This window comes from Syngnathus acus, chromosome 2 (assembly GCF_901709675.1).
Source record: "Syngnathus acus chromosome 2, fSynAcu1.2, whole genome shotgun sequence".
Lineage (NCBI taxonomy): Eukaryota > Metazoa > Chordata > Actinopteri > Syngnathiformes > Syngnathidae > Syngnathus > Syngnathus acus.
In genome coordinates this window covers 2,637,025-2,662,630 of record NC_051088.1, presented here as the reverse complement: position 1 = coordinate 2,662,630, position 25,606 = coordinate 2,637,025, and the positions used below count along the sequence as shown (strand labels likewise).

The 25,606-nt window shown below is 41.7% G+C and overlaps 1 protein-coding gene across 10 annotated transcripts in view; it reads right to left on the bottom strand.

The window, feature by feature from the left end:
* Positions 1-25,606, bottom strand: part of scn8aa (sodium channel, voltage gated, type VIII, alpha subunit a) — a 132,843-nt gene that overhangs the window by 87,577 nt on the left and 19,660 nt on the right. For 9 of the 10 annotated variants that reach the window (XM_037245886.1, XM_037245891.1, XM_037245890.1 and 6 more), the window contains exons 3-5: positions 5,148-5,266; positions 4,370-4,459; positions 4,093-4,221 (exon numbers count right to left, since the gene is read on the bottom strand). In XM_037245886.1, coding sequence (XP_037101781.1) covers positions 4,093-4,221; positions 4,370-4,459; positions 5,148-5,266 — 338 coding nt within the window. Of the gene's footprint in view, positions 1-4,092; positions 4,222-4,369; positions 4,460-5,147; positions 5,267-25,606 lie in introns of those variants that run through there. The other variant, XM_037245894.1, reaches the window with a different exon arrangement.

Here is a 25,606-nt window from a genome sequence, read left to right as displayed (position 1 = left end):
AGAAGAGATAACAGAAAATGGAGAAACAGTAGGTTTATTTACATTTCAAAAACTAGAAGCCATTCATTTACCTATGTGATTGCACTTTAGTACATATTTAAATGTTCAGATATTAAGATGTGATAGACAGTTTTTGCATGATTTGAATGAGGCAAAATAACATGCTTTTTCTCTCGAATATATTGTTATAATTATTTGCGTCAGATATATTGTAATTATTTTCTGTATAAAAATTAAATTTGGTGTTCTAAAGGTATTTTTTCAAACTTGAGTCTTGAATAAGAGGGGGTTGTCTTATAATCAGGGTCGTCTTATATTCGGGCCAATACGGAATGCTGCTTAGGATGCTCGATGCCCCACACTAAAACACAACTCTCTACGGACTAACTTGACTCGCTACGCCTCGTGCCAGACAATCAGCTTCAAGGAATGTGTCACATGACATTCTGCGCAATGGCGGGCCAAAAACAAAACTATGTTCATCGTCCGTGCTCATCCCTCGCTGTAAAATACGTACTTATTTTTCCCTATACTGGGATATAACAAAACGGGAGCAAGCTAGGGGACTTTGAGTGAGGAATTTGGCATACCTGGTATGTTTTACTTTTTTATTTGCTAATTTTTCAGCTGTTGGACTGTACGAAGATGCAACATTGTTTACATTACCATATAGCGCAGTAGCTTTCAACTGGTTTTGTCCAAGGGACCACCATTATTACCAAGAAGCAACTCGGGGACCACATTATATGATTATTATTATTAATATTATTTTATTTTACACCAAAGGAGGATAGACCTCACCAGGCTATTTATTTGCATCTGTATGTTTATTTTGGGAATCTCAGCTACATTTGACATAATTTGGATGGGTAAATGATTCAAAACATTTGCTGAAAAATAAATCAAGTCTAAATATAGAATCAATTTTATTTTTAAAAGTATTACTATTAAGTAGAGATGCACCGATCCGATATCTGGATCGGATATCGGCCCCGATATCAACAAAATTGATGGATCGGGTATCGGAAAATGCAGCCGATCTGTGAGCCGATCCTTTCCTTAATCTATTGCGACGCGGGCTACGTCATACGTCAGCAGCACGTGTGCCGCGGGACGCGGGCTACGTCATACGTCATCCATCCATCCATCCAGTCAATAACAGGGCACACATAGACAAACAACAATTCACACTCACACTTACGGGCAGTTTGGTGTGCTCAATTGGCCTACCACGCATGTTTTTAAAATGTGGGAGGAAACCAGAGAAAACCCATGCAATCACAGGAACAAATGCAAATTTCACACAGGAAGGCCGCAGGCGGAATAAAACCCACCACCTCTGCACTGTGAGGTGCTAACCAGTGATCCACTGTCGCACCCCATATAAGAGGCTTCCTATTAATCTAAATGGACTACATCAACAAATGCAGTACATCAACAAATATTGGCTTTCAACCGCTCTCAATAACTAGTGTTTTACTGCAGGCTACCCAAGCACATATTTTACCCACAATTAAATTGCGTGTGTGTGTGTGTGTGTGCGTGCGTGTGTGTGTCTGTGTATGTGTGTATATATATACTTAGATATCCCTCGCTACATCGCGGTTCATTTATCGCGGCTTCGGTATATCGCAGATTTTTTTTCCAAATTAAGAAAAAAAATCTAACATTTACAAATAAAATGTATAAATATATACATATAATATATGCATCTCATCAGGATGCCTCCTGGACGCCTCCCTGGGGAGGAGTTCCAGAAATGTCCTACCGGCAGGAGACCCCGTGGACGACCCAGGACGCGCTGGAGAGACTATGTCTCTCAGCAGGCCTGGGAACATCTTGGGATCCCCCGGGATGAGCTGGACGAAGTGGCTGGGGAGAGGGAAATCTGGGAGTCCCTCCTAAAGCTGCTGCCCCCGCGACCCGACCCCGGATAAGCGGAAGAAGATGGACGGATGGATGGATGGATGGATGGATGGATGGATGGATGGATATATATATATATATATATATATATATATATATATATATATATATATATATATACACACATACATACAAGCACGCACACACACACACGCGCGCACACAGACACACACACACACACCTGTGTGTATGTATGCATGCTTGGTAGGCTGATATATATATACATATATACATATAAACACACACACACACACACACACATCAGGAAATGGCCGAGCAAAGGAGACAGGTGGGAGGGGGGCCGGTCGGAAGTCGAAATTTGGTTCGTAAATAAATGTAAAAAAATCACAAAGTTTGTAATTATAGGCATTTGTAAGTAGAGGTACCACTGTACATTAGGGAAATGATCAGTGAAAACAGACAGTCCTCTGTGTTCTCTGGCCCCATTGTACCTCTAATTTGATTTTTCAACAAACACTGCCCCCGAGGAAAAACAACCAACCAGAGACACAAGGCGTAACCTCACAACTGACGAGGTGTCAATCAGAGCTCATGCAATTCTGGGCACAGTAATAGTTACGCTTACCGAAGACCAAAGACTTCATAGAAGCTTTGCTGAAACTATGGTAAAATAGCCACCTCAAAAAAAAATCAATAAATAAAAATCCCTCGCTTGCCATCAAATAGGCATGCGACTAGCAAACAAAAGCAAAATAAAGAGAGATTGAACAAACCCAGAGACAGAAAAAACTAAGGCAAAGGCATCACTGTGTGGGCGTATCTTCATTTTTGTACCAAGGCAAGTCTAGTTTATCGTGTTTGTGAATTTGGTAACCTGCACTACACCTCGACAGGCATTCAGGAGTGTTCTATTGCATGTCTCTGGCACGCTCGTGACCAAAAGTACACCAGATTTTAGAACAACTAGAAGAAGATATAAGTTGTGTCACTGGTGGAGTAACGTGATTTTGGTCGAGGCGCAGACAGGATGGTGACATGTATGGTGAAGGTTTTCATATTTCCTTCATAAATATGACGATTGTATCTTACAATCCCTCTGAATAATTATAGAAAGCAGTCATTATGAATTGTCCATAATGGCAGATTCTGCTTGTGCACATTCATGAGGGGCGGACTTTGCTCAGAGACTGTTGTCTCCAATGGGAAGTGGTGATTAGGGAAGTGAGGCTATATTCAAATAGCAGTTTACAAAATAATTGCTGTCAAAAGGAACTTTAGTCTGAACATAGAAAACAAAATGGAAATCACTTCCAGTACAACTTTGAGTTCTGCTATGTGCAGATGTTTGCGGATGACACTGCAATTTTTGGCTGGATTAGGGATGTAAGGGCGGGAGAAGGGGGAGTACAGAAGCCTGGTCCGCCGCTTCGCCAGTTGGTGTGACTCCAACCACCTGCACCTAAACACCGCCAAGTCCAGGGAAATGGTGGTGGATTTCTGGAGGCCCAGACCTCGTCCTGAGCCAGTGACTATCAATGGAGACTGTGTGCAGACCTGTAAATATCTTGTAGTGTCGCTGGACGACAAACTCGACTGGTCTGTGTGGACGCTTTGTGCAAGAAAGAACAATGTCGCAATGTGATTCTGCGGATGTTTTATCGTTCTGTTGTGGTGAGCACCCTCTTCTTTGCGGTGGCATGCTGAGGGGTCAGCGTCAAGAAGAGGGATGTGTCCCGCCTGGTAACCACTAGTGAGGAAGGCAGGTTCTGTTGTGGGCACAGAGCTACCTGATCTGGTGTTTGTGGCAGAACATCGGGTGTTCGCCAGGCTGCTGTCCATCACAGACAACCCCGTCCACCCACTGTACAGCACCGTCACTGGGCAGAGGAGTTGCTTCAGCGACAGGCTGTTGACACTTTTGCCGACTTTTGTTCAAGTAACGATGAACTTCATTTCATTTCTCAAATATCACTGTTTGTCTGCTATGTGATATATTTAACTGAAATTGCTGATCCAAACAATCAATGATTTATAAAGGAAAATCATGAAAATTATCAGGGGTGCCCAAACTTTTGCATATGACTGTATCTAGGTAGGATACAGCGTACTTTTTTCCATCCACACTTCTCAACACCACGGATTGCATCATGTAGGCTTCTTTCAATCAAAATATTATACAATCGCCTAGAGTAGGGAAATACTTACGCCATGGAGATGACCATGAAGTCCAGCCAGTTCCATGGGTCTCGAAGGAATGTAAAGCCATCTATACAGAATCCTCGTGCCGTGATTTTTACAAGAGACTCAAATGTATAAATTCCTGTGAATGTGTACCTGAAACACAAGGGCATTGGCATCAATAATAATCAAATAACAACAGTGTAGCTAAGATACAACTTGTAAAGTACACAGTAGCACTACACTAGAAGCACAAATGTGGAATATTACCATTTTAAGAGAGAATAATGAAAGCTGTACTTACTCTACTTGTTTTGACCACTCAGGAGGATCACTGAAGGTCATGAATATACAGTTGGTCAAAATAGTACACATAATGATCATGCTGAAAAGAGTGAGCAGTAGGTTAAGGGGTAAAAACGACAATTGAAGGAAGCATTTTCAAACATAAAATTTCAAACCTTATCATTGCATTATTATTTATATTTTGTTGAGTCATTCAAAGGCTTATTTCCAAACTAATCCCAACACAAAATACATTCAAAATCATAGATTGATTAGCTGGCCTGAATAATAGATGCACTTCAAGTCGTGTTAAATTATTTCAAGTTTCATGTAGGATATGAAAATTCTCTCATCCAATTTTATCTTTACATGTATTACCAGTATATTGATCATGAAATGTAAAAGCTGTAGAAAGGTCTAGAGGCAGATACTAAATTCTTATCATTCCCCATCCCTAAGTCTCATCATGTGTGGACTGAATTTGTAATAATGTAAAAAATGTGAGAAACAGACTGGGACATTTAGGGACCTGTCATGTCAACTGATTCTAGTAATCGCAATGGATGTTAGTCTCTCACATGATGACTATAAGCTCTGCAATACGGTAAAAACGCAGATCAACCTGAAGTCGGCAAGATTACTGGAAGATTACCCAAAAGCTGTCCATTATTCAGTCCTCTTCACGAGCGTCTTACTGTCTGTTCCTCAACATCCATTACCACATAGGGCAAATCATCATAAATAATACACACAATCAGGCAAGCTTTTGCATTTAAGACAGCACGTGAAAAGGATATGAATGTATCAAAATTTTAATAGCTATTTGCCTAACCGGATTAAAAGGACTTATGAAGTACAAGGCAGGTGTGGCACTGAAACGGAAGATTGTCTTCCCCCTATTTAGCACTATAAATGTCTGTGGAGAGAAGAACAGAGAGAAAAAATATGTATGAGTAAACAGTACATTTAGTTTAAAGAGCAGGTACAAAAAGCTGTGTTTCCAAATCTTTTTTCATCCACGCCACACCTTTTCATTGGAAAAAATCTCGAGGCACACACACCACCAAAAAACTGTTAAGTGTTACACCGGGTTCCATATTAAAATTAGTTATGTTACGGCAAACGACGTTGACAAAAGTGCCACATAAATAAAGTCATATCGCTCCGGAATATACGTTGCATTAGCCATAAAATGCACAATAAAGTGAAAAAAAACCATATATAAGTCGCTCCGGAGTATAAATCGCATTTTGGGGGAAATTTATTCGACAAAATCCAACACCAAGAACAGACATGAACGAGCAACAACAGGCTAAACGATACGGTATGCTAACGTGACATAAACACAAACGAAGAGCTGAGAACGGGCCTGACGTTAACATTTAGAGTTATTCAAATAACTATTACATAAATAACACGTTTATAAAACCATCTGTGTCACTCCAAATCATTAAATCCATCGATCGTCCTTTATGTCAACAATGCCGGCCGGGTGCGCGCCGCTGACGGCGGTTGCACTTCAAAATATTCCAAAGGCCCATATAACGATATATAAATTATATATCAAATAACTATTATATAAGCAATAATATTATCGAACGATCTGTGTCACTCCAAATCATTAAATCCATTGAGCAAATTCCTCGTCCTTTGTCAACAACGCTGCGCGTCCGCCCTGACGTCAGCCTCGTCGTTATTCCACAGATCTAGTATATAACTATATTGTGCGTTAACAAAGTACAAGGAAAGACGTGGGTTTGGTAAACGGCTCTTTATTTAACAAAACCAGAGTTCAGCGAGCCAACAACGACTGAACTGTAACGATAAAAACATGTACAAGTTGCTACACGAAATGAAATATATCAAATAACTATAACATAAATAGTTCACTGCCACACGGCCCCAAGCACCGGCGTGGACTTACAGGCGTGTGGCGGCGTGGACTTCTATCCCCGGAGGTGGCACTTCCAGCCACAGAGGTGGAAGAGAGCCCCATAGAATAGGACCGGGCGTGCGTAAAAGCCATGTCCGAGCCCCATTCACCGTCCCTGGACAGCCACCCGGCCGAGCGCCGGCCCCCGACTTCCATCCACGGAGGTGAAAGAGAGCTCCGTAGAGTAGGACCGGGCGTGCGTAAAAGCCATAATAGTTCTTCAAACCTTCTGTGTCACTCCAAATCATTAAATCCTTCAAACTCTTCGTCCTCCGTGTCACTTACAAACAAAGCCGCTAATGATGCCGGTAGTACGTGGGGCCCTTCGTCATCTTCGTCATCCCGTGATCTTTGTCCTTTATGTAAACAACCGCCGCGCCGCTGACGTCACTTGAAATTCAAATACCAGAAATCCCTTGCTACATCGCGGTTTCACTTATCTATTTTTTTAAATTTTGAAAATTTGTGAAAAAATTCACACATAAGTCGCTCCTCAGTATAAGTCGCCCCCCACCCAAACTATGAAAAAAACGCGACTTATAGTCCGAAAAATACAGTACACAAAATATGAAAATGTGTGGGGGGGTGGTTTGTGTGTGTCCTGCTTAGCAATCAATCTTGCCAGGTTTTTGAGAAACCAAAAGATTCAAGAGTTTTTTATTCGCCATGTTTGAGCGTGCCAAACAAGGAATTTGACTTCGGTAAATCACACCCTCTGTTCAACATTTAGGTGACTAACAACACTCAGGACATGTGAAAAATGGCAAATATTCTCAAACATCCCCTGATCTTAAACTCCCAAAAGGGCAAGGAAAAACTCAAAACTCCAGCCAGGGGAAATGAGAAACCTTGAGAAGAGACCACAGATGGGAAGGTCCCTCTTCCAGGATGACCAGGCTGCAATGGATGCAGAGAGGACACATAGTACAAACAGTGTAGACAAATTCAAAAAAGGTGTGGAGAGCAGGATGTTCTCCTGCAGGATGAGCAGGAGAAGGTGGCAAGCCTCTTCCTGTGGATAACCTCATAAGTGTTTAAATAATACAGCGAAAGGCATCAAAGTTTAATGAGATACTGCATTTGTACAAGTGATATGGCTGGGTGTGCTTTAGTGAAGTTTCCCTTGCTACATTAAGCCCCTAGCAAAGTGTGCGTGCGTGCCTGTGCGTCACATGACTCGTGTGTGCACTCCCCGCCAATACCATGCAAAGACATCAGCATTTCAAGGCTGAATATGGAGCAGCCAAGCAGCTTCAGAGTGGTTACGTGACCATTGCTGATATGCATTTGACTGACATTTAGATCATGCCAATAACATCTTCCTCTCCCGAATTACAAGTCCATTGTAAACTCCCAAAATGTACTTCAGTTTCAGCCAATTGTGAATGATTTAGTAAGATGCACCTAGCATGTGCAAGTGTGTTGTTTTTGTGTGACAAATGTTGATCACGTAAGCAAATTTGATGCAGCCAATTTTTTTACACGTACGGTCTGATTTGTTCTGCTTCACTTCCATATCACCGCACATATTGGCGTCTGCTTTCCGTGCTGCAGGCAATAACAATGCTACTAAATTCTTTTGTCCATTTTCACATTCGCCTTTGAGCAAATGGTTGCAGAGGTAAAGCTAATAATGGCCACCTTTAATTCTGCTACCATAGCATTCTTATCGCTGATGCAATAAATGTTCTACACATCCTTTTCTCTTCTCCAATTCCTCTATTGTACTGTCTGTCTGTCTGTTTCTTTCTCTCCCCCACCCCCCGAACTCTGCACCCAACTCCATCTCCGTCTGCTTCTCAACTCAACCTTATGGGGAGAGATTTGTGTCAAACTTATTCACACAAACACTACATCCGCAATTTATACACTTAAATTTTCACATTTTCGGATGCACAAAAAACACATTCTGTTTTTCCAATCCACAAATACATTCATAATTTTCGCATGTTTTTTTTGTTGTGTGTGTATTTATCATTTGTAAGCATTAAATTCTGTGTGTGAAATGTCAAATATGCGTTTGTGGATCAGTGGACTCGTGCATTTATTTTTGACAGAACCATCTCGTCGTTTTCACACGTACACACGCACGCACGCACACACACACACGCACGCATGCACAGACACACACACAGTCTCAGATATTCACATGTGCTTCCATCCACTGGAAGCAGTGTTGTTGTCTCCATTGAACGGGAAAAAGCCGTCACCTTTTTCCCTATTTAAGATTGACAATTCACGATATACCACTTTTTTTTGCCCGTACCAAGTTTAGCTGTTTTTATTGGTAATATGGTTTGAAATAGTAAATTTGTGAGTGATTTGTAAAGCAAGGTGATATTTACTTGGGTGCAGCAGGCTAGCAGCGTAACTCCGTCATTGCACAACTCTGACAGCTCAAATGTTTTGGGGGGAAATGTTATTTAAGATAAATCGGTCCTTCAGTGAGTGGATTCCAAACAGTTAATGGCAGTCAACTCTTCCTCCTTTAATGCCCATGTGGAAGACACGACATGGCCAGTTTGCTCTCAGCAACGCCACGTCGATTGACTGGAGTCACGGTGCCCCACTGAGTCCCTAGTTGCGCTGAGGGCTGAAGTAAACAACAGCATCAGTCTGTCCACGTGGAAAATGTAATCCTGGCAAATAATCCCCGTTTTTAATAAATGTACCTGTAATCTGATTCCGTGTTTTTTCTGTTACTGGAATACAGTTGTTTTTCTTGTATTCTGAATACGTAATGCTCCCCAAGCCTGTTTATCATTTACTCTTTTTATTTCTGTCTTCACATTCAAAAGCACACAGACACGTAACATATCAGAGAACTTCATTCTAGACAGGACATTATCATTACTATTGACTACAAACCGGATTCGGTTGAAGTTGTGAAATTGTGTAAAACGTAAATAAAAACAAAATACAATGATTTGAAAATCCTTTTCAACCTACTATATTCAATTGAATACACTACAAAGGCAACATATTTAATGCTCAAATTCATAAACTTTATTTTATTTTTCAAATAATAATTAACTTGGAATTTCATGGCTGCAACACGTGCAGTAGAAGTTGGGAAAGGGCATGTTTACCACTTCGTGCCATCACCTTTCCTTTTAATAACACTCAATACACGTTTTGGAAGAGAGGAGACTAATTCTCTTAGCTTCTCATGTGGAATTCTTTCCCATTCTTGCTTGATGAACCACTTCAGTTGTTCAACAGTCCGGGGTCTTCCCCGTCGTATTTTACGCCTCATAATGCGCCACACATTTTCAATGGGAGACAGGTCTGGACTGCAAGCGGGCCAGGGGAGAACCTGGACTCTTTTACTTCAAAGCCACATTTTTGTAACACGTGCAGAATGTGGTGCCCATGAAAAAGTTGTCGATTGGACGGCAGCATATGTTGCTCCAAAATCTGTATGTACTTATTAGCATTTATGTTGCCTTCACAGAAATGTAAGTCACCTATGCCATGGGAACTAATGCACCCCCATACCATCTGTCATGTGGCATGGTGGTACAAGATGGTGTAAAATTGGGTATCGAATTTGGCCCAGGCACATTGGCTATCCCAAAACATGTAGTAGTTCCAAGATTTCTGGGGGTGCACATCAGTGAGGATCTCTCCTGGTCCACCAACACCGCGTCGCTGGCGAAGAAGGCCCAGCGCCGCCTGTACTTCCTTCGGAAACTCAGGCGAGCGGGGACTCCTCCGGCCGTCATGACTACTTTTTACCGCGGCACCATTGAGAGCGTCCTCTCCAGCTGTATTGCTGTCTGGGGTGGCAGCTGCACTGACCAAGACTTGAAGGCCCTGCAGCGCATTGTGAAAACGGCTAGTAAGACTATTGGTGCTTCTCTCCCCTCCTTGAAGGACATTTACACCTCCCATCTCACCCGCAAGGCGACCAAGATTGTGAGTGATGTGAGTCACCCCGCTCACTCTTTGTTTGAACTTCTGCCCTCTGGGAGGCGGTACAGGAGCCTGCGCTCCCGCACCACCAGACTTTCCAACAGCTTCGTACTCCAGGCTGTTAGGATCCTGAACTCGCTCCCCCTTTCAGCGTAGCGTCCTGTTCTTGCTGTATGCTCACTGGCTCGGTTTTGCCCCTCAAATTTAATGGGTTATTGGTCTGTTATTTGTTCATCGCTCATTTTATTTTATTTATTATTTATTATTTATGGTTTGTGCCTTCTTGTTTTTGTTTTGTGTCGCCTACTTGTATGTCTCGTCACCGTGGGATGGAGGAAACGGAATTTCGGTTTCTTTGTGTGTCTTGACATATGAAGGGATTGACAATAAAGCTGACTTTGACTTTGACTTTGACTTTGATTTCACCAGGAGATGGTGTTAAAGCTTGACATCGGGGTGACCTGATGGAAACTAACAAATGTAATAAATTAAATTGTTAGCAATTGGGAGGATACAACCTGTTCAAACACGTAGCAACGCACAGTTTTGAAATATGAGTTTGCTATGCCATAATTTTAAGATGTAACAGCTTATATCAATATAAATGTTAACGTTAGAAGAACCCATTATTATGGCTAAGTATGATTATGTGTGAAAATTGATCTTTACTCGACAAGATATATGATTTTAATGTTGCAATGTTTTATCCAACCTGTATTTAACATTGTTGTTCCATCGATACATGAATGTATTACCGTAATTTTCCATGTAAAATACGCCCCCGTGCATAATACGCACCCTAAAAATGGCATGTCGATGCTGGAAAAAAGCCTGTATCCATGTATAATACGCACCCAAATTTTGACTCTTACTTAAGTCCATAAACGTAAAATTATTTCAGAAAAAAGATCATCTTCGGGAACAACCGGATGTTATTCTGCCGGTCAGTATCACTGCGCATGCACTAGCAAACTCGATAGCGAAGAAATGTTTCGGATTTGTGTAGGGTACATTGTGACAGCAAACGAGCAGGTGATCGAGCAAGCGTCTGATACGAGAGCATTGTGTTGTATGGAGCGTGTTTGAAGTGAACAGCAGAGAAGAAAGGAACAAGGCAAAGTGTTGTGAAATAAAATATTACCTGTAATACGCATTTAGGTAGAGAACTGTTGGAATAATTTAAGTGAAGCCTTGGCCTGCCAGACCTGGAGGCCTTGTCTTTACTGTTTATGACTTTCCTTTTATCTAGGTTTTTCCTTTTTAGTGACAGGGATGTCTTTTGATCCCTGTCAGCCATATGTCTCTTTCCTGTCCTTATGTTATCTGTGTGTTTTTGTTCCTGTAAGAGGCCTTCACCAACAATGAGCAGAGCTTATTTGCATAGGCGAAGTGTTCTTATTTGGTTCAAAGAACCTTCATTCCTTTTATCTTACTGTAGGTTTGGTTCATAGATTGTTGTTGGTCAGAACAGTTTTTCTTTGTTAAGTGCTATATACAGTTTGAAGTAGTTGCATACAAGTTATCCCATATTTACTCAATGTTTGTTTAAGGAACTGCACACCAGTTACCTTACATTTACTTAATGTGTGTTGAAGGGTTTAGGACAAGTCACTCATTATTATTGTGTGTTAATTTACCAAGTAGATAAAGTTAGCAAAGGTTTAGTTGCATTGTTCCACAGGAACCACAGGAAAGCGGCAATCCAAGTTATCTGATCCCACTCGAGGACAAAGTCTGCGGGGGTCACGGGCTGACAATGAAGTGCTAATTCACACCACACTACATTCCTTATCTAATAAGCGTTGCTACAGACACTATCTCCCCTCCCTTTAGTGTAGCAACGCCTTTGTAACCAGGGCAACCAAAACATTAAATAGAGGAGCACGTGAAGTGAGAACTCAGAATTGATGGAGATTGTAACTGAGTTTGCTCTCTCTATCGTTCTCCTCGCGAGTAAACCTGTTCCGGTTCTTTTCTCCTCTTCCTTCCAGCGTATGGTTTAATGTCTGATGGTATTTAGACCTATCATTTTGGTCCTTCGAGCCGGATGCCAATACACCTGAGGATTCCAGCGGGCGGCAGCGGAGATCCAGAAAGACCGCGCGCGGCAGGACCTCCCTAGGTGGGGTCCTAGAATCCTTTTTAAGGGCTGGCTGTCCGCTCCGTCAGCTGGGATCTGAAGGTTGAAGGCAATCCGAGGTGCAGAGGTGAAGAGAACCAGAGGGTGAGTTTTTTTTTGTAAAAAAGTGTGGTGCGGCCGAGGGCTCGTCATGCCCTGTAAAAACCTAGGTGTGTAAGTAGGACAACGGAAGTCCACAGACCCTGCATAACTGAAATTCCGCGTAGGACAGTGATGTCCAAGTAGTAGGTTGCGGAGCCACAGAAAAGCTGAAAATGTAAATTCCGTCTAACAGTAACAGTAAAAGTACAGAACGGAGACGTCCGTCTAAAACTGTGTGATTGAGAGTGTGAATGGGAATACGTATCACTAGATATAGTATTCCATATTAAAGCAGTGGGGAACACATAACGTGGTTCTGTGGACGCAATAGGCAAGGATTCTCCACCAGAACGCTGGTAGAAGTGAGAATCACCACAGGATCTTTTCGTTATCCCACTGGAAACACCCGACTTTAGAAACCCCTATGGTTTTACAGTTGGGACCAAATTGATTAAAATGGGGAACTGCTAGGGAAAAATAATATCTGAGATACACTAAAATGTAAAGATTGGAAAATAATTAAAAGACCAGATTTCGATCGAATACAAATTTAGATAAACAGATCAAAAATTGCAAATTTGAGAGACAACTACAAACAAACAAATTATTAGGATTTAGAGGTGCCATAAACGAAACAACAAAAAGAAATCTTAAAGAAATTAAAGAAGGCATCTGATGAGCAATGTCTAACAGAGAAGGCTTTAGAGGCCGAGGAAGAGGAGTACAACCTCCAATAGAATGCTGGAGTTGCGGGGAAAACGGTCACATGGCACGTGACTGCACAAATTAACAAAGACAGTTATGACTAGGCCAAAATCAAATCAAATCAGATTTCCATGTAATGAAGTGGGAACCTGGCTGCCAAAATTAAAGATGAATTAGCTTAAGTATTTAGGATAAAGATAAAGAAACACTGAAGTTAAAATTTGCTAAATAGATGGAAAAGAATTACAAATAGCTTCTAAAAGTGAAATAGAGAATAGATCAGAAAAGTAAGACGAACAAAAAAGTGTGTTAATGGGATCGATGTGTGTTCTATATGTTGTGCGTCATCCTTTTGTGCTGGTGTGTGTGTGCGTGTGCGCGCAGAGGATCCTCATGAATGTTGTGTGTATGAGTGTGAGTGAGATGTGGGTCCTATGGAAGAAATCAGTAATGGAGAATGTTCAGGAGGCTGTTGAGCGATAATAGGGAAATTGAGAAGTAGACGATGATGTGTTTAAGTTGGTTGGAGAAACTAAGATGAGCAGTGTGTGGAAGTAGAGAAAATAAGACGTGTGTGGCAGAAAGTGACTAGAACGGTGGCTTGATAGGATGAGAATAAGAGACAGCAAATGTTGTGTAGAAGACAGTGAAAGATGTCGAATGTGAACATGATGAAGGGGGCAACAGCAAAGTTGGCCTGCCCTTTGAGAAGGTGAGACTGATAAGCGTGCCTGCGCTCGCGCGTAGTCGCGGGGCTGTGCGCTTGGGCCTTTGCTATGCTCGTGTGGGCGGTGGGCCGGCATCATGGTTGTTGCAGGAAATGGCCAGCCTGTGACCAATCAACACTGATAAAAGTATAACCAAAACGTCAAAAGAGAGGATGACGTTTGCGCAGCGTTGTTTGTTGGTATTGTTTGTGAGCTGTGTCTCTGCTGTTTTTGTGTTGTCTGTGTGCTGTAAGTGTTATGTGTTAAAAGGATGAAATTGGCAAATATAGGTGCACTAAAGAATTTATTAGACTGTACTCTATCTGATTTGCACCGCAAAACAAAAACGATTTTGTAAAAATAGGAAGTAAAAAAAGCAAGCAATTTGTTTATGGGCAGAAACTGGTCCACACTGCATTAAGGCCTAGCCTTGATGAAACAAAATTTGAGAGATGGAAAGAACTTGCTTTCTGGAATTGGATGAAGAAAAATTATGAAATAACGACATTTCAAAGCTAAATTTAAGATTTGAGAATAAGAGAGCGATTGAGTTGAAGTTTAGTAACAACAACAATTAACTATTATATTAATTTACTGGCGGTTATTTTGTTGGTTTTTATCTTTCTATCTTGATTGGTTTGACACCTTGAGGAAGGAAAAATTAGGATGAGGAACACGGGTTGAGACAACCAGTTACACACGCAAAACATGTGTGCACTGGGACACTGAGAAGCATTTTGAAAGGTGTGTCAAAGTAAATGAAGATGAAATCATAGTAGTAATACAACATTTTACTACATATGGATTCTCTATATCATACAATTGAGTAAAATAAAACATACATATTGATTTTTATTCAAATTGCTAAGATTCTTGTGATAAACGATGAGAAAATGATTGAAAAGTAACTAAAGAAACTACAAGGAACTACAACTAAGCTAGTTGTGGAAGCAGTACAATTGCCACGAAAAATAGCTAGATGCACGTGTGCAGGGCACACACACGAGACTGATAAGGTGTCAAGAGGTAACAAGCTTGCAGACGGAACCGCATAGCTGTAGTGTAAAAGACGCTTCGAATGTTATACACACAAGAAGCAGATTAAATTACTGAAACGTTTTTAAAGATGTGCAGCGACAAAGCCCATAGACTGAAATTCGATTATGGACGAAAAGAGGGGCAAGAGTGGAGAATGGCATCTATAAATGACCAGAAGACTGACCTATCCTACGAAAAAACCTATACAAATGGGCAGCAATATTGAGCCATGGTGTGTGTCACATGGCTCAAGAGGTGGGATAATGGGGCAGGTCAGTCAGCTTTATACAACATATGGATTTGATTCATATTCAAAACATTTATAAACAAAAAAAATTTGTAGAGCTTGTTTAACATGTGCTAAACACAATCCACAGGGTTATAATGCCTGGTCATAATAGATGCATTCTCAAAATGGATTCAAAATAAACACTGAATGCCTTAACAGTGGCAAAAACGTTATGTAAAGAAATAATACTTTGTCAACAACCGCTGTAGATGTTAAAGAATGGAATTAATATATATCTAAAATGAATGTGGATAGTTTGTTTCAGGTGACTATAAGAGTAACTGGTAAAAGAAACAATTGATTGCTAATGGCAAAACAAACTGCAAAGGAAAATAAATAAATAAATAATGAATGCCATATGTATGGGTCTACGACCGATTCTTTATGTTGTACCGTTGCCATTGACAAAAGATTGTGTGAAATCTGTCACGTCTGCTGATTGTGAAATGTGCGACAGTGTTCTATATAATATCCGTTGAAAAAAAAAAAGAAAGAAAGAAAAGAAACCATTGCTTTTAGAGAATGTAGTCAACCAAAATTGTATATGTATCGACATGCCAAGATCTGGGAAAAAGGTGGAAATTGAAAAAAAAAAAAAAAAAAAAATGTCTTTAAATTTGAGAGGCGACGATGATCTGACTGAAATTGATGCAATTAGAGTCCCCAGAGGAGTTCCTGATTAATAAGAATCAATTGACCAAATTGCAGCGGGATGGGAGTCCTCCATTTGCTGCTGGTGTACGATGAACGAGAACGTTGACAGGATAAATTACATCCATTGCAACATGCAGAAATTGGGCAAACGGACACAAGCGGGACTTGAGGCAGTGCATGGACGGCTAGCCACGCCTTCCCTAATGTCAATCCAGAACCGCAATGCTCTTGTTATGTTGGTGTCTGAGAAAGGAAGGGTCTGCGCGATGTTCAGAGAACAATGCTGCACCTTCATCCGGAACGACACCGCCCCTGATGGGAGCCTGACGAAGGCGATTGCAAGCTTGCAATCCCTCAACACGAGGATGAAAGAGCACTACAAGTGGATGACTGCTTTTGGGAAGTATAAAGCCCTTGTGTCCTCAATTACTGCTATACTCACCTTGTGTGGATGTTGTTATATTCCATGTCTCCGTGCTCTGTTTAATCGTCTCATCACTACAGCAATATCGCCCATGGACGACAAGATGGCCCGGGTATGCCTAATGTCTGAACGCCAGCATGTTGATGATAACGATGATGATGATGATGCAATTTTTGCACTTGAGTTTACAGACTTCTTCCCAGATCTGTGTGTTTCCGAATGATAATGTCGCAACATTTATCCTTTTTGGTGTAAACTTATTTGTGCTCATACTTGTGATCCGACAACTGACAATCGAGAGAAGTGGTTGTTTTTGGTAATGTGAAATTTGAGCAAATATGTGATAAAAAGGGGGGAAATGTTGGAATAATTTAAGTGAAGCCTTGGCCTGCCAGACCTGGAGGCCTTGTCTTTACTGTTTATGACTTTCCTTTTATCTAGGTTTTTCCTTTTTAGTGACAGGGATGTCTTTTGATCCCTGTCAGCCATATGTCTCTTTCCTGTCCTTATGTTATCTGTTTGTTTTTGTTCCTGTAAGAGGCCTTCACCAACAATGAGCAGAGCTTATTTGCATAGGCGAAGTGTTCTTATTTGGTTCAAAGAACCTTCATTCCTTTTATCTTACTGTAGGTTTGGTTCATAGATTGTTGTTGGTCAGAACTGTTTTTCTTTGTTAAGTGTTATATACAGTTTGAAGTAGTTGCATACAAGTTATCCCATATTTACTCAATGTTTGTTTAAGGAACTGCACACCAGTTACCTTACATTTACTTAATGTGTGTTGAAGGGTTTAGGACAAGTCACTCATTATTATTGTGTGTTAATTTACCAAGTAGATAAAGTTAGCAAAGGTTTAGTTGCATTGTTCCACAGGAACCACAGGAAAGCGGCAATCCAAGTTATCTGATCCCACTCGAGGACAAAGTCTGCGGGGGTCACGGGCTGACAATGAAGTGCTAATTCACACCACACTACATTCCTTAGCTAATAAGCGTTGCTACAGACACTATCTCCCCTCCCTTTAGTGTAGCAACGCCTTTGTAACCAGGGCAACCAAAACATTAAATAGAGGAGCACGTGAAGTGAGAACTCAGAATTGATGGAGATTGTAACTGAGTTTGCTCTCTCTATCGTTCTCCTCGCGAGTAAACCTGTTCCGGTTCTTTTCTCCTCTTCCTTCCAGCGTATGGTTTAATGTCTGATGGTATTTAGACCTAACAAGAACTGAGCTCTCGCTCTTTATATAGCTGACGTGTCTTGCGCATCCGTTCTGCGCATCTGTAATGGCGGCCTCCGTATGATATCCGGTTTGCGATGGAGATTAAAAAACAAACAATATTTGACAATAACACACCACCAAGGATTGCACCATCGCATCAAACGATGTGTCGTCAATTATGAATTTTACTGACTAAGTGTGTTGGGCAGGATGGCTGAATGCGATGCGCGATTGACAACAAACAAGAAGAAAGGTGATTTCAAGTTTTATTTCGTGGGAGATTTTCTTCAAAAATTGTTGTACCCATGCATAATGCGCACCCCAGATTTTAGGACAATAAATTAGTTAAATTTTGCACATTATGCTTGGAAAATCACGCTAAGTTGTGGGGAGACAAAAGAGGTTGTTTGTTACACTATTGGAATCGACCAGATATTCACCTAGATATTTTTCTGACCTGGTGCAGGGATTCTGACCTTTCACCTCGATATTCCTATGACCTGGTGCTGGGATTCTGACCTTTCACTTAGATATTCTTATGACCTGATGCAGTGATTCTGACCTTTTACCTACATATTCTGATGAGGTAATGCCAGAAGCCTATAAATATGATGTCCTGACACAGAGCGAGGCGGTTCTTCCCAGTCAGGGCGATGGCCGTGACGCTGCCTGGTGTAAAGAACGCAGTTTAGAGGAAGATGGATTTTTCATTCTTTTTGAGATTGAACCAAAATCTACTAAAATGAATTTCCAGAGTCTTCGAATTGGACTTTGTCAAAATTTAAGCTTCGAATTGGACTTTGTCAAATTTTAAGCTTCGAGGAAGGCAGAGGAGTCAGCCGCTTCGGGCAGAAAGGGGAAGACGCCAATGTTACGGTGTTGGTGTGTGCCGCGGCACACTGGTGTGCCGTGAGAGATGTTCAGCTGTGCCGTGGGAAATTGTCCAACATTAATTACGGAGCGCATTGTAAACAGGTTGGCCAAACCACTGGTCAGTTAGCACAAGGCCTGGTCAGCCACTTGCTAATTGTGCATGCGGGGCAAATCGGAGAATCTTGAGGTTTCATGTTGTGGCATCGGCACATACTCAGTTTATGTGTGTGTTGCTGTGTGCTTTTACTAACAGTGACACTATGACGGCTGTGGTGCGTTTTCGGTCCGATGGAAATCAGAGCAGGTAGTTCAATGGGAGAACCTGGATTGTTCATTTTTCACCAACATAAAATACACAGTCAAGTCGAGACACCTCGACTGTGATAGCCACTCAGCCGCTGTCAGAACAGCAGAGCGTCTTTAAAAGTGACTTTGTTCTTAATGTCGCAATATTTATAGAGCTAGTCTAAAACAGTAAACAAAGTCATATTGATTCTTTTGGATTTTGATCACAATCACTTTCAATAATTTATTCCTTATGCTGTCTAAAACCTTTTTTCAAAAACTGTCACTTTTATTTACAAAAGAAATACAATTCCAAGAATATTTAGTATTTATTTTTCTTCAATTAGTCGACTCTCCATACATATATAGGAATAGAACTTTACGTCTTTTGTTGTAATATAACTGATTTTAATATAGAAGCTGGTGTAACACTTAACAGATTTTTGTTGGTGGTGTGCCTCGAGATTTTTTCCAATGAAAAGGTGTGCCGTGAATGAAAAAAGGTTGGGAAACACTGGGCTAAGCTACTCATGGCCAGACCTTTCCTTCTTTTTTAAACAGAATTCGGATTTTGGAACAAAGGAGAGCCGATCACTCGACTTGTTCAACCAAATAGGATTTTAGACCTTTTGTTTCCTCTTTTGTTCTGAGACGGGTGAGTGTTGTTGTTTTTTCGACTTGTAATTCTTTTTCTTGCTTATTCATTAAATTTCTTCTTAATCCTTAATTCGGTTATCGATTAGTTCGTATTAACTATGTTGAGCATGGTTTTATATGCAGTAATTAGAACTTTATATTTTCTTTATTTCCCTATCATAGTCATTCTTTAAATCCGTTCAATTCTTTTTAAAGTGAAGACAGCTTTAATCCTTAACATCAGGAATTGTCAGATCTGGTTCGAAGTATGTTATCTTGAGCTCAGCTAGGGCGCGTGCGCTCTAGTAAATCAACGAATCCCTTTGGTCTTACCAAAGACAGATAAAGTTATCCGAGCGATGACAAATGCTTCGAATCAAAAATGGGGAAGGAGCCGCTGGTAAAAAGGGCGCGGTCATCTTGATTCCGGGCCTCAAGTGGTTACTCTGCACCGGTTTCAGAGTGACTTTAAAGCAGGGGTGCCCAAACTTTTTCAGCTCGTGAGCTACTTTTGAAATGACCAAGTCACAAAGATCTACCCACTAAAAAAATAATAATTTTATATATATATAGTATACGTATATATATGTCATCGTGAAAAAAAAGTCCTACTCCCATTCCCTATGAAAGTGATACTTCTTACTATGGCCAGCTGCCCCACTCATTTTTATACCCTTTCTTAAGTTTAAGAGAAAAACAGGGTTCTGACAATTGGAGGGAACTCGCGAGCTAGCGTGTTTGTGTTGTGTTCTTAGCGCCGTTGTTTGTACACGCGTCAAGTGCGAAAAACAATAAAAACATTTTAATATCACGCAATCGACCAATAGTGGCTTGGCGATCGACCGGTCGATCGACGTATTGGGCACCCCTGCTTTAAAGGGATTGGCATCCTTAAAAGAATAAATTAATTCTGTCCGAATTGATATCTTAGAGGCGGTTAGACTCGGACGAATCTTTCCCCGCCCCGACCTGGAAACTCTCGTCTCCCTATGAGGGCTGCGTTACAGCAGCGGGGTCGAAGGGGAGTTTAACCCTTTAAACGGAGGGTCGGGTCACTTACGGTCGATACGTGCGGATTTGACACATCACAGATGTTGGCTTTTGAACTTTGCGTTGATAACAGTCCGGATGGTCCGCTTCCTCTTTGGTCCGGAGGACACAACGTCCAGTGTTTCCAAAAACAATTTGAAAAGTTGGCTCATCAGACCACAAAACACTTTTCCATTGTGCATCAGTCCATTTTACATGAGCTCGGGCCCAGGGAACCCGGCGGTGTTTCTGGATGTTGTTCATAAACGGCTTTTGCTTTGCATGGTAGAGTTTTAACCCGCACTTACTGATGTAGTGACAAACTGTATTTACTGACAATGTTTTTCTGAAGTTTTCCTGAGCCCATTCAGTGATATCCTTTACATCCTCATGTCGGTTTTTAAGGCAGTGCTGTCTGAGGGATCGAAGGTCACGGTCATTCAGTCTTGGTTTCCGGCCGTGGCGCTTACGTGAAGTGATTTCACCAGATTCTCTGAACCTTTTGATGATATTATGGACCGTAGATGTTGAAATCCCTAAATTCCTTGCAATTTTGGTTTGAGAAAGGTTCTTAAACTGTTCAACTATTTTCTCACGCAGTTGTGGACAAAGTGGTGAACCTCGGCCCATCCTTGCTTGTGAATGACTGAGCATGTTCGGGGAGGCTCCTTTTATACCCAATCATGGTACCCACCTCTTCCCAATTAGCCTGATCACATGTGGGATGTTCCAAATAGGTGTTTGATGAGCTTTTCTCAGCTTTCTCAGTATTTCTTGCCACCTTTCCCAACTTCTACTGGACGTGTTGCAGCCATGAAATTCTACGTTAATTATTATTTGGCAAAAAACAATTAAGTTTATCAGTTTGAACATTAAATATGTCGTCTTTGTAGTGTATTCAATTGAATATGGGTTGAGAAGGATTTTCAAATCGTTGTATTTTGTTTTTATTTACATTTTGCACAATTTCGCAAGTTCAACCGAATCCGGTTTGTACATTATTCACGAGTGACTTTATTTCTTTAATCTACCTAAAGCCTCAACACTGTTGCAGCCAGGCATCAAATTGAAAGTTGAAAGGTAAATCAAAACCACCCATTGTTAAGGATGGAGCAAACGGTAAATGATAACTGGGTATGAAGTCCGATATCTAGATATCTACGCATCCATTTCTCTCTATGGTAGATGAATACTGAGGCCCAATGTGGGGAGACTGAGTTTGCTTATACCGGGGACAGATCAAATGTGTCAATCTTTCCTAAAACTGTCACACATGCTAAAACTTCACCACGATTGACATGACATTTGTTGTTTAATGCTGAGTTCATATACAAGTCCCTCACCCACATGAATAGGCACACAAGTACCCCCCCCACACACACACACAATGCCATGTATGTATCAAGTCTTTCCCCCACTCTGTAACGCAGTGGTTCCCAAAGTGGGCGGTACCGCCCCCCTGGGGGCGGTGGAAAGATTTGGGGGGGCGGTGAGGAAGAAAGGGGCGGTAGGGGGGCGGCAGTCGATTTGTACACAACACGCCGCTCTGGCCCAGTCAGATCCGACAGCATAGACTACAAAAGCAAAAGCTCAGGTTTGTAATTTCAAGCTTGTAATGTTCAGAATTTTATCTTATAATAAAAACCGCATTCTGGCGGTCAACATCATCTTGAGTTCAAGTCAACATGAAATTGGGGACTCGCCAGAACGTGCCGTGTTGTGTTGTGTTGAGCTGGTTAGGGCAGTGGTCCCCAACCACCGGGCCGCGGACCGGTACCGGTCCGTGGGTCACTTGGTACCGGGCCGCCAAGCCGCACAGAATTTTTTTTTTTTATCGACGATCAATTAATTCAGGGCAAGACACTCGTCCCGGTCACGTGACATGTTTCCCCAGTCGAGCCCGCAAAGCTAATATGTGGCGACAGGCTAACTAACCAGGCAGTGAAGCATTCAAAACTGCTTCAACACATGGAGACCAAGCATCCTGCAATAAAAGACAAACCTTAAATCACTTCGGGTGTCATTGTCTCCGATTACGTCTAGATGGGACCGGCTCGTTTCTGAGAAACAAACTCAGTGCTCCCACTAATTCAACGTAATGGTAATGATATTATAAATGTATTATTTATTTATTTATATAAATGTATTATTTATTTATATAAATGCCTTGGGGGGGGCGCTAGGAATTCACTGGGGAGCCAAAGGGGGCGCCAGCCTGCAAAAGTTTGGGAACCACTGCTGTAACGCATGACTTAAGTGCTGCAAAGCTGCTGAAAATTTCATTACGGGGCGCCGGGTAAGATGGCGAGGTAGTGAAGCAAGCAGGCAGGCGGCAGAGGCAGCAGCAGCAGGCCAAGGAAGACCGTGGCAAAGGCAGCCAGTCAGCCAGAGGATGACGAGACGTAAGGGAGAGGATGGGAGTAACAAAAAGAGGCGGACGCCATTAAGCGTGGCTGCGTCATCTCATCAGTTACATTCGGACGGCTCATGGTGAATATTCAATGAGCCCTCATCACCCGCTGTCCTATAAAGAGTTTTGAGGTCTTTGAATGACCCAGAATGCACTACTAGCATCCATTTTGGAAGTCTACCTTCACTACAAAGTGTCATTTGTTACTGAAAGCGCTTTGTTACAGTGACTGCTGTTGTGAAAGTGCTATACAAACTCCAGCTCAGTGGCCTAGTGGTAGAGTGTCCGCCCTGAGACTGGAAGGTTGTGGGTTCAAACCCCGGCCGGGTCATACCAAAGACTATAAAAATGGGACCCATTGCCTCCCTGCTTGGCACTCAGCATTAAGGGTTGGAATTGGGGGGTTAGATCACCAACTGATTCCCGAGCGCGGCACCGCTGCTGCTCACTGCTCCCCTCTCCTCCAGGGGATGGATTAAAATCACACGGGGATGGGTTAAATGCAGAGGACAAATTTCACCACACCCAGGTGTGTGGGTGACGATCATTGGGACTTTAATCTTTAATCTTTAAAATAAAGATTATTCTATTCTATTCTATTCTATTCTATTCTATTGTTCAGCGAACCAATAAGGACGTTTGCCCTGCCTTGCACATGTGTCATTGTTGGCTGAAATAGCCAAGACGGAAAAGGCACAACATTGTGATGGAAAAATTAAGCTTAAAATTTGAAGAAAATTGCACTTTTTTCACCCAGGGCAAAAGGGCAGGCGATTGAGCAACTCCTATTTGTGCACATGCCTGTCAACTAGGGGTGTAAATCGCAGGTTTTGTCACGATACGATATCATATCGATACAAAGGACCACGATACGATTATTGCCGATATCTTAAAGCCTGCTGTGATTCATTCACGATACATCACGATATAGTGCTCCACGATCGATATTTTTATTTTTATTTATTTTTTTTAAATAAAAAATATAGAACAATATCCTGATTTATAACAATTCATACGCAAAATCAACAAGGTACTGCAAACTCTTTATTTAGGAAATTACAAGAGTATTGTAGTATACAAAGTGCTTATTTTAACACTGAACTTTATCGAATTCCTATATTTTTACTCATATAAGTAAAGAAAAATGAATATTCTTTCTTTTTTTGTAATACCATTAACTTTAAAGTGCATTACTGAACTATTTATTTACAATAATTTTAATTGTCCGTTGAGCCATCTTTTCTTTGGAATCCAAAGTGCTTCCAAACGAATGACTTGAAGCCCAAAGGGGAGCGAATTTCCTCGTCTTCTTGGACACTAGCCATAGCACCAGCCCAGGAGCCGCGTAGTTGTCGGCTCCCCTTTCACGTGCCTGCTCTGCTCACAACACAGCACGCCGCGTACTGCTCCCGGAAAGAGGAAGCAAGCAACAATGAACTGGATTTCAAAATAAAGTCGCGTCTAATGTCCGAGGTGAAACACGGCGATATAAATCGATGTTTACGTTTAGCATCGATGCCAATAAATCGTAGAGCATTATATCGATTAATCGATGTGTATCGATGAATCGTTACACCCCTACTGTCAACCCATGCTACAAAAATTCTACCCTCAATTCCGATGGAGTTGGGATATACATATAAAACGTAAATTAAAACAACAATATACCGTTTTTTCCCATGTATAATGCGCAAAATTTAACTAATTTATTGTCCTAAAATCTGGGGTGCGCATTATACATGGGTACATTTTTTTTTTTTTAAGAAAATCATGGTACAACAATTTTTGAAGAAAATCTTGTCACGGATGGTTCTTTACAACGTCACTTTCCTCTCTTTTCATTTTAACCTAACTGATCGCGGTGGTGCCTTTCTGGGCAGTCGGAGAAATCAACGCCAACAAAAAAAATACATCCAGCCTAGTTAAGAAATCACCAGTAGGATCACCATGACAATTGTGAATAAATAATTATTATATATATTATATATATTATTATTATAATAATAAATAGGGCGGCTCGGTGGAGCACTGGGTAGCACGTCCGCCTCACAGTTAGGAGGGTGCGGGTTCGATTCCACCTCCGGCCCTCCCTGTGTGGAGTTTGCATGTTCTCCCCGGGCCCGCGTGGGTTTTCTCCGGGCACTCCGGTTTCCTCCCACATCCCAAAAACATGCTTGGTAGGCCGATTGAAGACTCCAAATTGTCCCTAGGTGTGAGTGCGAGTGCAAATGGTTGTTTGTCTCTGTGTGCCCTGCGATTGGCTGGCAACCGGTTCAGGGTGTCCCCCGCCTACTGCCCGATGACGGCTGGGATAGGCTCCAGCACACCCGCGACCCCCGTGGGGACTAAGCGGTTCAGAAAATGGATGGATGGATGGATTATAAATAATTGTGATAAATAACTGGAACATCACTCAAATATTGGTGATCCCGTTGAGAGTCTCACATATTTCTTCGCTATCGAGTTTGCTACTGCATGCGCAGTGATACTGACCGGCAGAATAACATCCGGTTGTTCCCAAAGATGATCTTTTTTCTGAAATAATTTTACGTTTACGGACTTAAGTAACCCGGCCGGGTCATACCAAAGACTATAAAAATGGGACCCATTGCCTCCCTGCTTGGCACTCAGCATTAAGGGTTGGAATTGGGGGGTTAGATCACCAAATGATTCCCGAGCGCGGCGCCGCTGCTGCTCACTGCTCCCCTCTCCCCCAGGGGATGGATCAAAATCACACGGGGATGGGTCAAATGCAGAGGACAAATTTCACCACACCCAGATGCGTGTGTGACGATCATTGGGACTTTAAAAATAAAAAATAAAAAAGTCAAAATTTGGGTGCGTATTATACATGGGTACAGGCTTTTTTCCAGCATCAACATGCCATTTGTAGGGTGCGTATTATACATGGGGGCGCA